At 37.8% G+C, this 16,794-nt stretch overlaps 1 protein-coding gene across 12 annotated transcripts in view; it reads right to left on the bottom strand.

Annotated features, from left to right (window-relative positions):
* The window catches only part of PACSIN2 (protein kinase C and casein kinase substrate in neurons 2), a 58,923-nt gene that overhangs the window by 27,045 nt on the left and 15,084 nt on the right, over positions 1-16,794 (bottom strand). For 7 of the 12 annotated variants that reach the window (XM_035540930.2, XM_035540940.2, XM_035540943.2 and 4 more), the window contains one exon: positions 2,530-2,640. In XM_035540930.2, coding sequence (XP_035396823.1) covers positions 2,530-2,589 — 60 coding nt within the window. In that variant the 5' untranslated portion in view covers positions 2,590-2,640. Of the gene's footprint in view, positions 1-2,529; positions 2,641-5,670; positions 5,740-8,304; positions 8,520-15,311; positions 15,492-16,794 lie in introns of those variants that run through there. The other 5 variants (XM_035540944.2, XM_035540931.2, XM_035540941.2 and 2 more) reach the window with 3 other exon arrangements.

Here is a 16,794-nt window from a genome sequence, read left to right as displayed (position 1 = left end):
GTGCTCGAGAGAGTCCAGAGAAGGGCAACGAAGCTGGTGAGGGGTCTGGAGAACAAGTCTTACGAGGAGCGGCTGGGGGAGCTGGGCTTGTTCAGCCTGTAGAAGAGGAGGCTCAGGGGTGACCTCATTGCTCTCTATAGGTACCTTAAAGGAGGCTGTAGTGAGGTGGGGGTTAGTCTATTCTCCCACGTGCCTGGTGACAGGATGAGGGGGAATGGGCTAAAGTTGCACCAGGGGAGGTTTAGGTTGGATATTAGGAAGAACTTCTTTACTGAAAGGGTTGTTAGGCATTGGAATGGGCTGCCTAGGGAAGTGGCTGAGTCACCATCCCTGGAGGTCTTTAAAAGACGTTTAGATGTTGAACTTAGTGATACGGTTTAGTGGAGGACTTGTTAGTGTTAGGTCAGAGGTTGGACTAGGTGATCTTGGAGGTCTCTTCCAACCTAGACGATTCTGTGATTCTGTAATATTTGTTAGCTCTCAGAACATACTACTTTTTCAGCCTGATGCACTCAATTTCAGAAAAAAGTTAACTATTCAATCTGATTTTTTTTCCTCTTGACCATTTTAACATAACATAACCTTTGCAGTTATATTAAAAAAGAGGAAGAACAGAGCAATGAATTAATCATAAAGGAAAGAAACCAATTGCAATACTAAAGTTTAACTTTCTTATCTAAGGATACGCCAAGAAATACTCATGCATTACACATTAGCCTATTGAAATTGCTTGCAAAACAGACTGCAGTTGTGACCTTTTAGAAGGAATAAATAGAAGAGACCAAAGTAATATATTTAGATAGTGTTTATGATATAAAATAAGCCACTAATAGCATTAACATTAATAATGCTCTTAACCCATCTGTAGTAATTTTCAAATACATTTGAGCTATGCTTTGTAGAGGTCCTAACTTAGGCTAATTGCTATTTCTAAGCATCTATATTCCTTTAATATTAAAGATTCAAGATCACTTCTGACCAAGACATCATATTACTTCACAGAATTCCCATTCATTCATCTTCTGTGCTTTGAGACCTGGTTACTTAACGGAACACAACAGTTTTGTATGAAATAGCGAGTCAGAAGTTACGTTCTCCTGGCAACTACAGGATAGCCAACTCACAACAACCAGAAAAGTCCAGTATTCTTTTTTCCTGAGCACCTCCATATTTCTTTGAAATATTTCTACCAAGGAAGCTGGCTCAAAAGGTTTCCTCAGCATGAAGTCACAAAGACACAGACTAATTCAGGTTAGATGGAACCTCTGGAGATCACTTAGCCCAACCCTCTGCTCAAAGCACATCTGATAGATCAGGTAGCTCAGGACTACATCCAGTTGAGTTTTGGACACCTCTAAAGAGAGATCCCACACCCTCTCTGCAGTCATACTACAGAGTACCCCTACAACAAAAGGATTTATGAGACTTTGAATCCAGTAAGTTTGAAACCACCTTTTTAGAAAGAGAACAAATAGTCATTTTTAACATAACAGTAAATAAGTCTCCCAATAAATGATGGTTGTCTACTCAAAAAAAAGAAACTTCACTGGCATTACATGGGCTTTTTAGATGTTGTATTGAGAAATAATGGGAAATTTGCATCAAAATGCAATACACACCCTCCCCCCTCCCATACCACCACAGGTTGTAGGTGGTTTAGAAAAGTTTTAATTTAAAAGGAAACATGATAATGTTAGGTTGGTTTCCATGACCTGTCTGACTTCGCTATCTCCGGTAACAGAACTGTTCAGACATTTTTCCCCCCAGCCATTTCTATGTTTGCTATAAATAAACTCAAGAGCTCCCAGTCACATAATAGAAATTTGCCCCACTAAATATGGGTCACCTAGACTACATTTTGACCTTCAATTAGGTTGGTATTGGCTGTGTCAAACACTTGTTTGTTGCAATTAACTTTTGATAAATGCTTTATGAAGTTTGTCCTCTTTTAATTAACCTTAATCAAGCTACCATAACATCTGAAAGTCTTCTTCAGACTTGGGCAGCACAAATTAATGTGATCTTGCAATGTGCTTTGTATTATCCTTCTGCATGAACGCTCTTACACTGAGATAAATATAAGATAACTTCTCTCAAATAAGTTTATTATTGCACAGACACAAATAGCAGATACAGTAAACTCACACAGTAGCTTTAATTTCAAGCTATGTACACTTACAATAGCCTTTTACCAGTTACTTTAGATTTAGCATTGTTCATTCAATTCCACTGGAAATTTTAAAAACTCTCGACCCACCCCTCTTCAGGGATAAAAAATGACAAAGGTTCAATTCCGAATTGCACATCCTACCAAAATGGATGATCAAGTCTGTGCCGGTTAAAAAGCCTTGACAGAACTGGGACAAAATCTAAAACATCACTTTTACCCTGAAGGCTATTTCTGTAGATCACAGTAACTACTGACATCTTATATTGCAGTTCTCTTCACAATTTATAATGTGCAAAAAAAATCTGTAATAAGTGTAAAGATATAAAATCAAAATACTGTGAATAAAATACTCAGATTACCTCCCAGAAGCTATCACTAGAAACTTCTACTCCGACGGAATCATCGTATGAGCCAGACATTTCTATGTATGGTGAGCTTCCAAGTATTCAGAGCTCAAACACCTTCAGAATCTGTAAGATAAAAAATATTTATGAGCATTATTAATGAAAAACAGGTATCAAACAGAAGAGAAATTAAGTACCATCTTTAAATTCTTGAATATCTAGGGGTGCAAAATACAAACAAGAGGTAAGCACAGAGGGTATGTAAATAAGTGCATTTTGCAACAGAATATTTTTCTACAACACAAATATCATGATAGAGCCAAGAGTTCTGTTGTCCAGAAACTGTTCAATCCAGTTATCAAATATCACCGAACTCTTAAATTTATGATTTTCTACCCCCCCCTTTTTTTTTTTTTAAGAAGTTTGAACAGCACGATCTTCACTTGTTAAACATTCTACTTCAAAGTATTTTGTAAGAGACAATCAGCTGACCTTTACTGTCCGTACAATAACCTTCACTACTTGCAATTCCTTTTTCACTGGAGATCTATGTTATGTGATGAAACTCATTGGAAACATTTAAGACCAAGAACAATTGCAGATTTAAAAATAAACCTTTTCGGAAGAAAGAAGTGTAATTTCTATAAGAATCTTAAATACAAATCATTTACTTGAAAGCTAAAGGCACCCACAAAAGCAGACAGCTTCCTCTCTCAGCAACAATGTAAAGCAAAAAGTTACAGGAATACCTTTGGAGCTGCTCAATTCAAATTGCAGGAGATAAAGCCAGCCTCCTTCCCAAAAGGCTTAGTACATACAATAACCTTACAGACCCAGTTATTTCGCCCAGTCACCTGTGACTAGACCTCTTACTGGGCTAGTTAACTAACTGAGCTGCTTGTAGTTTCTAGCCAACATTCCCCTATGGATTTTAAAGCAAAGAATTGATTCTAAATGATGGTACGATGCATATTTCTTCTATTCCAAGTGCACTAAGAAGTTATGGGTCCCATGGCTGAAAGTCTCCTTGAAGGTGACAATTACTTTCCCTATAAGCTGAAACTTCCACACCTAGTTTTATTGGTTTTTATTTATTTGTGACATATGATTTCATTGATTTTATTGTTTGTTTTGCTGAAAGTAAATAAGTCCAAACGCTGACCTTTAATAAAGTCATTTCTTTAACAGTTACAGTGTTCTCACTTACATATACACACCTTTATGGAAGAAAAACATCATCTATCCTCATGGAAGGGGCTGACTGTTTATAGAGCACTGTGTATAAAAACCTATTTTCACCATAAGCTAACATTTAAGATAAGCATCATAAACAGTACTGAGGCAAAAATTCAGACACTTACATCCACAAAAGCAGTTTGCAGGGTGGAGGCCAAGAGGTAGGGGAGGAAGGAAACAGCTCCCTCCCGCAACACACACATGCAAAATCCCTGCCTTATCTCTACTGATACTTGAACAAGTTCTGCTTAGAGTTCTCCTGTCAAGCTTGCCTACAACTACAGCTAGAGCTACCTGTGAATAAATGAAACCAATCCCCATCCCCTCCCCCCTTCTGGAATAAATAGACTACAAGGTGAAGCTCCCTCCTTTTGCCCTGTGATTTTTGCAAAAATGCCACCTCAAAAGTGCCTACAAACCTGGCCTAGCTTGCAATCTTAGTGGTTAAGACATGCTGCTGGGAGAAACAGAACTGAAAACCTTCGGGGCTGAGGAGGGAAGGTAACACTGAATTCGCATTTCTTGGATACTCCAAAAATGTCTGTGTCTGAAGGGTATTTGTACCCCACTCACTTCTTACAGAAGCTAGCTACTGAAACGTGCAGCTTTGGACGGTTGCATCACAAACAGGGCAGAGAACTGCTCCGGCTGAAGAGACAAGCAGCTTCTACTGAACAGTTTTTCATTTAATTCACTTCCATAATCTAATTCCCAGAAGGCTTAAATAGCCCTTAACACTGAACACAGAACTGAGGACTAACAATTGATGTCCCTATTCTAGATTTTATTTTGAAAAGCTGGCCAAAAATACAGGAAGGGTTCCACAAGGCAAGGCAACCTGCAAGTGACAGCAGCTGTTCTATTAAAAACACCCCATTTTCTCCATAAGTAGTCATCTGGCCACAAACCAAAAATGCTCACTTACAATTCCTTACAATAAACAGTCATTACAGTTAAAATATACAAGCAATAAGGTTTTCTGTGCCTATGGAAGGAAGATGATATATTGACACAACATAGTTTTACAAGCTAGTGTAACAATCTTCACATTAGTCTGTTGCTAATTACCAAGGCTTTCCCATATGTGCTTGTATGGAACCAAGAGGGAACAGGTGCATTAAAACACTATTTTTTATTATCAGTTTCTTAGCAGCCTACATGCAATTGGAACATATTCTTTTCAGGTAAATGTCATCCCTTCCAATTCTTACAGTAAAGAAAGCAAAGATTATGTGTATGCATTTCTGTTTTCCGATAACCTTTCCCAGATAGCTGTAAGCAACATGAGAAGGGTACAAGAGTGATACAAACTTGCAAGTAGTTAGATAAACTCAAAAGAATAGTTTGACATTAAACAGCTTTTTCCAAGAGTTTGTTTGCTTTAAAGTTTTCACAAAAATAGGACTATGCAGAGGTAACTTTAAGCATAACTCCTGATATTTTTTATCTGATCAAAGGGAGACAGAATTTAAAGACAACTTGCTAGATCAATAATCATTGCTAGCTACTTTCGCAGCCATTTGTCTCCTCTTGCTGTCTTCCCATTAAAGGCAGCACAAACGCTCACGTTACTCTGAAAGCAGCAGTGAATGAAGCAGACGTGGCCCAGGAATGCTATGCAGAATGTGAGGGAACAAGGTTCCAAAAGGTTCTCAGGCAGATTATGGCTGTTTTTCTACAGCTGTCACAGGAATATCTTTAAACCAAAGTGTTTGCTACCATTTGAGAGAGATCAGGCAGACAGTTGTAGAGTTCAGTGTCTCAGAAGAAGAAACCTTCATGCCAGAAGTATAAACACAAAGACAAGTTTCAATGAATAAAGACCCCCCCTCAAAAAAAAATTATATATATTCCCCCCTCCAGCTACAGAAAAAGACGAGAGTAAAAGTATCTTGAAGTAACAATACAGTGTCAGCTTACCTTTAATAAAACAGCCTAGGCTGTACTGGCACTGGAAGTTTAATATGGAAAGCTACATAGAAAAATTCGAAAAGCTGAAACAGAGGAACAGTTTCTTAAATGAAGGAACAGGTTGTGGGGATTTTTTATTTTTTATTTTGAATTTTTATTCCTCCTAAACTAAAGCTACATAACACACAAGCTATTCTTTTTCCATAGAAGCATGAAAATAATCAGCACTCAGGAAATTCCGATATATTTAAGGTTTTCATATGCCAAATACTAGGCTGTGAGAAAGTATGAGCAAGCGTATTTAGGGAAATATTATGAAGTCATAGAAACAACTGGCACAGAAAAACACTATTTATACAGCACTACTTAAACTGAATACTGAGATATAACATCAAGCTCTATGAGTCATGCTACTCTTATGCAATAGAATTATTATGGCAGCCAGTTCTTTAGCACATTTTTTGTTAGGGTTTGGTTCTCCCATCCTTCAAACATATTTGCAGGGTTTTCACAATTAAAGGTAGTTACTTTTTATAGTTAAATGGAAGACTTTGGAAATCAAGGTTTAAGCCTTGGAACAACTAAGGCTGACAGTATAAAATCCAGGCAATTCAGATCAGTAAGATCAAAGAGGTGGCTTCTGCGCAGATCCTCCACATACATCTTACATGAAGTTGGGGGTTCTTTGGTCAGCAAGGTCGTAAGCAGAAGAGCTAGTAACTCCCTAAGATAGCAGGGTGCACGCACCCAGTTCCTGTATTCCCACAACCATTTGGCTTCAAGCAGTCCAACCTTTGTCTTCCTCCATGGCCTCAGGCCCTCTCTGGGAGTACCTAGGCTGCCTTTTTCTTGTCCCTCAACTACTCCCTGCGCAAATGGCAGCCCAGTGCTCTGATGGTTCTGCCAACCTCCACACTGACTGGCCAGCCAGCTCAGCAAATGAAAGGGGCCGTTACAGAGCCCATAATAACATTTTCTTGAGCAGGTACATCAGTTTGTGTCGCGCCCACCCAGCTCCCTGCTGTCCTGAGGCAGGTAAGAAATGTGCATCTTCATCTCTGCTTCTCTTTAATGTGTGCCTGAAGTGACAAATTGATTTAAAAATGATGGAAGGAGTAGCATGGCAGGCTGGCTGCCAGTTAGAGAAGGCAAAGGTGCCAAGTCTCACTTTCCTCAGAAAGCAGATTAAAGGCCTTCACTGAATAGAAACAAGCTCCCAATCGTGCTCTGTGCCTGCTCCTCAACATGCTTTTGGCCAACACAAATCTTTTAGCTTTCATACTTGTCAGGATATTTTCTTTCCTTGTGCCAAAGAATTTAGGAATTTCCATTAATAAACAAGTTCTCAATACATTACTAATCATGAGGTCCAAAGGTCTTAAGCAAGCTTTTACCTGTGTCACGACAGACACAAACAACCAAACATGAAGCAGCATAGAGAAGGTCTTACCAGCTCATAGCCCTTGCTGTCTTTTGTCATAAAAAGGCCCAGCACACATTGAGTAAGAGAATTTATATAGGCTAAAAATAAACCATGAAATGCAATGGAAAAGAGTAACTGGATAATAAATAGTAAATACTACAATAGCTACAGAAATGGTACAGGCAAGCAAGGCTTGGATTTCTCAACTTAGTGATTTTTGAACAATATTTTTAAAATTAGGACACATCAATCTTGCACACAAGGAAACTGACCAATAAACAAATAAGCCTCCTCTTTAGGGAACATTCTAGCAGAACTATACACTAAAGTCCTTGAATTTCTTCTCTACTGCTAGTGCCCTCCAACGTGAAAAGATATGCTATAAATATCCTGAAGGATAAGACTCATGAGAATTTTAGAAAATATTAATAGGCGAGCAGACCTTCAGAAACTGCACACAGCATCTGAATATGCTGCTTCTGTGCTCAAGACGTTGGCTGAGATGCTGTTACCTGGAAAACAATTTACAAAACTCAAAAATGGTTGCTTCACTCACATTAAAAATACTTTTTTTTTTTTTTAACTCCTTTTCTTCAAGGTGTCAGGTGGTAGAGATTAACACATCACACAATTTGCAAAAACCCATGCAACAAGCGCAGACTTAAGATGTTACAATAATCCAGTTGATTCCAAAGCTTCTCTTAAGGTGTTTTTCAACAGAAAGATGGAAAAAATACATAAAGGCATTCTTCAGTTCATCTCCGAGACCCCCAAAACAGATGAATTTTTCATGATCTCTTACTATGAATCATGTAGGGCTGTTTGTTGAAACGTAAGATTTTAATGTTCAGAACCCCTCAGAAGATGTCTATTTGATTAGAAACCTCACTGCAATTCAAAAGGATTTAAAAAAATTAAGGTCTCAGTGCTGCTTACTGAAACCTACAGAAAGACAGACAAGATTTTGAGTCCGATATTCCAACATGAAGGATGTTTGCAGATAAAACAGTATTTCAGGTACTTGAAACCTGAAGGCAACACCCCAGCCTTGTCCTGCAAACCTGATCAACATTTCCCAAAACGTATAATCCAGATAACACGCTGGAGACAACACTTTTCATGCCTCATTTCAAGAGCTTAACCGTTTCCAGAATGGAAGGAACTATCACAAGTTCTCAGTGCCCACACAACAATGATTCTCCCTCCAGTTATTGTCTCACCTGTGATAGGCTGCTTTAAAGCAAGGCAATCGCTGTCTAGTCCAGGTGACAAATTAGTCCACAACCAAGAAAGCTTCAGAGTCAGAGGATGACGGGATCATTTAGCAGGGTCAGCTATGAGATCGGATCAGATTACTCAGAGCTTTATACAGTTGCGTCTTGAAAACTGGTGAGGACAGAGACTGCATGAGCACTCCGCCCACTTTATCTTGGTGTTTAACTGTCTTGGTGAGATGGAAGAAAAATTAATAGTATTTAGGAAACCAAATAGTCTCTTCAACTACTTATATCGTCCTTGTGTTTTCTTTAAGGACTCTTCAGAAGCGAGCTCAAAGACCAGCCTCTAGAAGGAAAAAGCACCTGTTCACATTCCCCTTTAAACTTCTTTTTGGATGTATAGGGTGGCTTGTCACTCTGGATCTGAATCAGCAGCATTCCAAGTCTGATGACTAGGGAGTGAAACACGAATACGGACATAACTCAACTTGGATTAGCTGCTCATAAGAACTTTCAGCTATGGTACTTTTCCTTATTACTCATTGAAATCTGAGGGTTGTTCCATACAGAATAGCAAGAAAACAGAACTTCATTGTACAGAAACAAACATCCCATGCTTGAAGTGCTAAACCATCATGATTTTCTACCACATGTAGCTACCACAGATATGCTTTACAAAAACTCTATCTTGTATTTCATGGTTAAATAAAGCAATTTAGACATTCCTTCCTCTTTTATTCCATCCAAACAATTTGTTCTATGAGAGCTCCTGATTTCTTCGGGGTTGCAATTTGTGGATGGTTTACACAGACAGAAAAAGATAGGTTTTTTTTAGAAAAACTATAAACTTATGTAACAAAACCTGTTAGAATCACAGCTACCAACATTGAGAAGTCCGTAAACGAGTAAGACAAGTTAACTACGGAGGGCGTGGGGTTGGTTTATGCGTTCGAGTGACATGAAGGAGTTTTAACACCTGGATGCATCAAACCAAGGTTGTTCACTACTACTCAGTGCTGTGAACTCTTCTAATTGCAATCAGTAGATGCAAGTGCATGTTATTAATAGTAGTTAGGCCTCAGACTTTTGAAGCTAGAGTCTCAAGTCAACAACTTTGGGTTAATTCTTATTCTCCCATCTATAAAATCAGGAGAATAGCACCCTCTTTCATTTTAAAGAAAATTCCTTTGTTTCCTCCAAAAAGGAACTACAGCACAAATACCAGAGAAGAACCTGTAAAAGGAAATTGAATCACTACTTCCAGTGGAATTCAGGCTGTATGTACGTACGTCAGCAGAGCCAGACACTAAATAAGTTTTTGAAAGATGACAGCAACCTGTTTGGTGAATCCCATATCCTAAGCACTGAGGCGAGGAATCTAAGAAACGCCCACCAGCATGATCAGTACTGTACACACTCCCCTGTGACTGTGAGCAGTATTTATTCTTTTCATTTCTAGCTTGAATAACCAAGTATTTTGCCACCTAGACATTCATTCTCCAGTTATCAAGAAAGATTAACCAGTACAGAAGCTACTAGCTTGTGGTAGTCATTCACAACTTCAAGTAAGAGTAACGAGGGATTCCTTACATGTCTGCATTGCACCTAAGAGGTGGGACCCAGCTGGGGACTGCTGGTGTGACCCCATGCAAAAGAAAGACAGGCACCTCTTGAGCAGCTGCAGGCAGTCCCAAAACCATGGCCAGCCATCCCCTGCTGCCACAGAAGAACTGTGAAGGAAAGTGACAGAAGAAGGAGGAGGAGGAAGAGAGGCATCCATCTGCAGCCAAAGCAGAGGGAGGCAGAGGAAAGGTGCTTCAGCAGGTACGTGGCTACTGCTGGGTCCCCCACTGCCCTGGCCCCAGCCAGGGATCAGACGCTGCTGTTAAATCTAATTAAGAAAGAAATAAAACTGAAAGAAAAAAAATAAACCGCAAGGAGTCAAGAATTTGCTTTGAGACAACTTCCTCACTGCTGTATGTATTCACCAATATCCACATTCGTTAAATGCTACATTTTTAACATACAACAAAAAACATCTGAAAATAGTATTAGATCACTGCCTTAATAGGCAAGCAATGAACAAATATTTGGTTCATTTCTAGCACACATCAGAAGATCACTAAAGCAGTCAGAATTGCCTTGATACTTACAACATCTTGAAACAAAATCCAGCTATGCTCATAGGACTATCTCACTTTAGACTCTCCAGGCACATCCAACCCTGTGTGACTGATACTTTATGATGCATACATTTTACAATGTATAATTTAAGGAAGAACAGCTATTTTGGTCATTATATTTTATTAAGAACAGTTTGAATATTTCCTTAAATAAATTAAGCTTAGACTTACTGTTTAAATGTGATCATCTTTGAATAACACACAGAGTGCAGAAGCATGTCTCTGAAGTGCAAGACAACAGCCCAAACACCGCCACACATCTTCAGCTGCACCAGTAGGTTTCATACATGTATAATAAGTATTATCTCACTCAAGCACTCTTGAGAAGATAGGCCCAAGTTATGAGCCACTGTTTCTGTCTGTTTTTCGGTTCAAAGACGATACAATTGAACCCTTCAAGCCTCTCTGGGAATACTCTCTTGTAATCACATGCCTTTACTGCAGACATGAGCAATGGCAGAGTGATGCAGTTGTCTGAGAACTAGCAATCATCCCCTTAATTTGCTATCGGACACGTCAGTTTTGTTTGTTTTCATAATCAACACCTATTCATCATTACCAACTCCTACATGCTGCCAGCATATCCTCCCTCTGCATTTTTACAACTAGCCAGGACGACTTACACAGCAAAATAAGTGACCAGGAAAAAATTACATTTTTTCCTCTCGACCTGACAAGCTACCCTGTGCAGGGGGGATTATTTTCATTGTGCATTTTTTCCTTCAACTGATAAAGTTATTAACCACCTTCAGAGATTTCACAGAGGTTACCAATTTTAATTGAAACAAACTATGAGTGCAGGAAGTCATTAACACCGCAAAACTCCAAGCTTTAACTGGCACAGCTATACCGGCCAAGGACATAAAGTTGATAAACAGCTGTGCAGGGATTTCTAGAAGATTTGGATTTACTTAAAAACTTAACATATTTCTATCATACTTTTTTCTTAGCTGTAAATGTAACAGATGATGAAGTAACCAGAATAAACCAACCATGCTTGGGAAAAAATAAATAAATCTCCAGTTCTGCAGAGACAAACCGCACCTGCATTTACAATGCTCTGGTCAAAGCTGGATACTGCTGTTAAAACGCTCCTACTGTATGCCAACCATTAGGACGTACTGCATGCCAATACTAAAAGTTTTTACTTTGGAACCCAAGCACCAAGCTGCACAGAATTCATCCCTATGTTTTAGTGTTAAAATACCCAGGGCTGATGAAAGATTTGTTTAATATGCTGCCATTGTATTTGATCAAGAAAATTTGTTTTTTTTTTTTTTTTTAAATGGACACTACTACAAAACATTAAGTCTGAAAGAGGTGGATTAAGCAGTTCTCTAATGCAGGAGCATTGTTAAATTTAGTTACAAATTTTAAATGATGGAAAGGTTAAATATACCAAGGATCATACATGCTATTTTATAGTCTTCAGAAATGGAAACTAACATTTTTGAACCTAACAGCATTAAGCTCAAATAATATTAATACGAAAAGAAATGTAAACAAATCCTAATCCCTACTACATCACGAAGAGAAATGAGCATGATAACATGAGAATATTGTATTCCAATCTCCTCAAATATTCTTCTGAATAAAGAAATCTCAGGATCTCCCAAAACAAGAAACATAATTAGAAAAGAAAAAGACTGCCTACAAGATCTGAAGTCTTTCCAAAAAGATTTCCTGTCCTTTAGAATGTACTGCAAAATCTAAATCCCTCTTACATATTCAGACATCCTTTAAAACAAGAACTGTTGAAGAGCATTTGACCTTTTACAGACTTGAACGTTACTGCATGAACTGCAATACAGTGTTAGAAAATGACATATACAACAAAATTATGACAAGTGTGTAAATGCAGTTGCCACAGATCCTGTCAAAAGCATACGAACAGGTAACACAAAATGAAGGTTATATAAAATACATTGTTCCCAGTGCTTTCAAAAACTTCAGATATTCATCTAAGATAAAGTCAAAAGCAAATTAGTCAAAGTTTAACTTGCCTAATATCTGGGTTTTGGAACTATAACATTGAAGCAAAGCAACTCCAGTTTCTAGTGTTTGTTTATTTAGTGTCAATATTTATACCGAGGGGAAAAAAAACACCAAGAGCATCATTACCACTGTTAAGAACTCAGAAGCATGTCTGCTAAAAAGCCTTTGAAGTATACCTTTTAGAAAACATACACTGAAGTTTGCAAAGGACATAGGTACTATTTTCAAAAGTATTTTTTCAGCTATTTCATTTAATCCCACTGGAGGATGAAAATGCATCATCTTATTATAGTCATTGTATATTAATCAGTAACTGTTGAAGGGAGACAACCATTCCCCAGAATCTCTCCCCAAGTTTTCAGACCAATTTCTATACTGAGTGTTCCTAAAAACAGGAAAGGAAGTACTATTAAATAATAGATTTTTGAATACAAGTACTGTAATTGAGCTAAATGTTTTTAAAAGAGCGTCTCAGGTGATTGTTTCAGAATGACTGAGATGAACATTTTGTTACACTGGTTTTCACACAAACTGGCTAATCCTGGCTTTAATCAGTATTTAATTTTCAAACAAACTTTGGAGGTGTGCTACTCTGACATGTACTGAGTACTATCTGCAGATTCTTTAGCTAATGAGGGGAAAAAAAACAGTAAAAAAATACAGTAAAAAGCATCCTTGAATAGTGTCCTTCACTGACATTAAATACAGAAGCTAACCATAACACAATAAAAAAAATCATGCTCCCATTTCTGTTGAGATACACAGAAGAGAAGCAACATAAGAGAGCAATTTAACAGCAGATTTTTTGGTCACAAAGCACTTGCATTTTAGGTTTTAAACCCTGCAACACTGACTTGTGATAGAAAAAAATCCCATTCTACCATTCTAAATAGATACTCTAAATAGATATATTAATGCTTTCTTAAAGACAGAAAAAAAGCACAATAAAATTAGCTTTCAGTAAATTTTGCCAGGAAACCACCTGAAGAACTCATAACAGAACTCATAACATTTTAAACAATTTGAAAGATTAAATACTGTATCTATTGTAAACTAAATCAGAAGTTATTATTATTTAACCTGAGTGATTAACACATTAAACTGCTGGAAAAAACTGTTTGAATAGAAGTCTGCACCTTTTTCTAATGTTCACTTTTGCAGTTTCTGTGACATGACCCACTAACTAACATGCCCTGCCAAGGTCTCCAAAAATGAAATAAACCTTAGTATTTGACACCCTGTTTGTATAACGGAAAATGAGACAAATATGCCTTCAGGTATGTTTCCAAGAAGCAAGAAGGGGGCAGAAGACCACATCCCTTCACCTTGCAAATTACACTTGGAAAACACTGGTAGTTTGCAAGAAATCTTTAAAGTGGCCAGACACTTAAATAATAACCCTTTAGCTAGTGGAACTAGATGGCTAGTACATTCTTTGTAATGAAAACTGATTTCAACGAAGTCTTTGTGGAAGTATTTACAACCCACATACTTAATACTTAGTTGATTCTACCACACAAAAAACAAGTTTAAGTAAAATTTGACAGTGGTGCAAAAAGGATAGTGCAGAGAAACTGAAAAAGAGGCTTGCAGTGATGTATTCTCCAATAGAGAAAATGTGAAACAGCGTTTACAGCTGTACTGACAAAGTAGCTGCAGAGAAAAGTGACATATACAACCATTCTAAAATGGCATACAATTAAGAAGCAAAACAGAGTATTAGGAAGCGCTGCCTCAGATATCAAAGCTTTACATCTTTTATCTAAAGATAAAAAGGTGCCATGGTGCTCATCTGACCACACAAGTACCACAAAACACGTACACTGCTGTACTTAAATAGAAAATCCCACAGAAGTATATAAAAGTAACACAATAATCACTGCTAGAAGGATATTTGTGTTTTAGACACTGAGAACCATCATTTCAGCCATGATCAAACAAACCCTCTCATATTTGAGAAATGTTACAGTCTTTACCAAAACATCACATTCATTTGGCCAAAAATACTTTCATTTCTTCTATTGAGCAGCACAGTAAATATTTGGTAGGAAAAAAGCAACTGTTAAATTGGCAAGCAAAATACTTACCTTAAAAGCCGTGTCTTAATTCACTTGCATTTTTCCAAATATGGAGCTCAGCAGCACAACTGCACAAGGAGCTGCAATACCTGCACAGCTTTGCCTGACCTCCACTTCCACAAACAATTCTCTCAGAGCACATTTCATCATTTCCTGCTGGCTGCTGAAAACCTTCTTGCTCAAGCTAAGGTCATTTTTTTGTTCCACACTGCAGCACCCATACCAATGCAGGGTTTTCACTCACACGTTTCCGATGTTTACGTACTGCAGTGAAGATGAATATTCATTCCTATAATCTCCAGAATAGACCACTACTAGGCCATATTACAGGAAGGTATTTTTAATCATACAACTGCGTTAAGTGGAAAACAGTTTTTAAATACATCAGTGAAACATGTAGGCATATTTTGCAGATGCATTGCTTAGGAAGCAGCTGTGTTGTTTCTGTGTTCCATAGTCAAAAACTGTATTTTTCCATCTCCAGAAATATGGGACTGTAATACTAATTAATGAAATACTGACACATATTGAATAGAGGCAAGTCTAAATCCTGGGATTAAGGTCAAACATGCAACTCTTCCTGAATCTGAAGGTTATGTTAAGTAAAGCAGCTACTATCCTTTACATCAAGAGAAAACCAACTCGGAGACCTCGTTTGAACCAAATTCAGCCCTAAGACTAACAGATGTGCCTCTCCAAAGAGAGGAAAACAAACTGTAAATTAGTGCATTAACAACATATCAGCATACTGTACCTTCTGTTAGTCTTACAGAGACATGATTGTGCTTGGCAGAACCTAGTAAGACTGATTGGGGCAGGGGAAGCTAGTTGCTCTGGTGGACATAGACGAACGTGCACTCTTCAAGTAGTTGTTAACTCTGCTGTCTCTCTCTTTTTTTTCAAGATGTAAATAAATCAAGTAAAATGAAGACAACTGGAAAACAAAAAGTAATGCTTTTCTTGCCATGGAGAAAGTAACAGAGAAAGCAAAACCCATAACAGGCCTTTCTACAGTCTCAGAAGGACATTACTGAAGATGGAAGAGGAGAAAAGACTCCAAAACCTAGTCAAATATCTCAGTTTCTCAGATATCTATGCACTCATACTTAACTTAACACACTGTACAGGCATCACATGTCCACACAAAACTCTTTGTGGCCTTTTGGGATTATTATTCTCTATTAGACAAAATAGCTTATTAGGACAGCTACTTAACACATGTACAGTGATAGAAATATCCTATAACATCAGTAACCTTTTGCTAGTATAGCTCATGGTGGTTCCTTGAACAAAAGGTACAGAACTATACCTTAGGACCCTTTCTGCTAATGCAGAAATAAAATAACCATCCGCATAACTGCTGACTTAGTTCAGAGCTGTCAAACAGCTCTAAGTGGTAGCTTCAATTATTAGCAATGTTTCTGCAGCCATTATCCTCTCACTGCTATAGTCCTGCTGACAGAAGGCAGGACAAATTACCATACGACACTCCTCAATTCTCAAGATATGCTCAAGGCTAGTTTAATATTTTCCCCCATTCTAGCAATGTAAAAACTGCTAATGAAGATAGCCCTACAACCTGAAAGCAACATTCTCAGCTGTGATCACTGTGAGAAACTTTATAAATCACGTCACCAGTGTCATATCATTTCTGGAACTGAAACAGAAATTACAGACCTCTGCAAAATAAAATTCGTAAGTGTAGAAGTAAAACAAGCACAGGCATACACAGCTCTGACTACCCTTCTTTCCAGCAAATTAAATAACCAATTATTCCTTCAGGAACAACAAAAGACCTGTTCATGTATTTCAGAGTCAATCATTTACTGTAACAGTACAAGTGAACATGTGACCATGTTTCATATTTCGTATTAAATAAGATTAATTCCGATTTTAAAGCAAACCGAATCTAGCTTCTCAAGAACAGTCAGGGTCATCTACCTGTTTGTTTGCATTAAGGTGGAAAAGAAGGTTGCTTGCTACTTAGTTTCATTAACATGGCCACTGAAAAGAGAAACACTTGAATTCTGCTTAACCAGATTTTAGGCTCAGTGAATCTGAGGTAAACTTTAGCCAGGACTCCCACGTTCCTAGGCAATTTAATTTTCTGATCCTCAAAGAGTAATTACTGCAACAAGTACAGGAGACCTTTACTTATCCCACTTGGTAATCCACACAACATGGGATTGCTGACCTAGTAGAATTAAATAACCCTTACGAACACTTGATTTTATTTT

The sequence above is a fragment of the Cygnus atratus genome, chromosome 1 (genome assembly GCF_013377495.2).
Source record: "Cygnus atratus isolate AKBS03 ecotype Queensland, Australia chromosome 1, CAtr_DNAZoo_HiC_assembly, whole genome shotgun sequence".
In the NCBI taxonomy this organism is placed as follows: domain Eukaryota; kingdom Metazoa; phylum Chordata; class Aves; order Anseriformes; family Anatidae; genus Cygnus; species Cygnus atratus.
The sequence above is the reverse complement of the archived record's forward strand: the minus strand, read 5'-3'. Positions and strand labels throughout refer to the sequence as shown.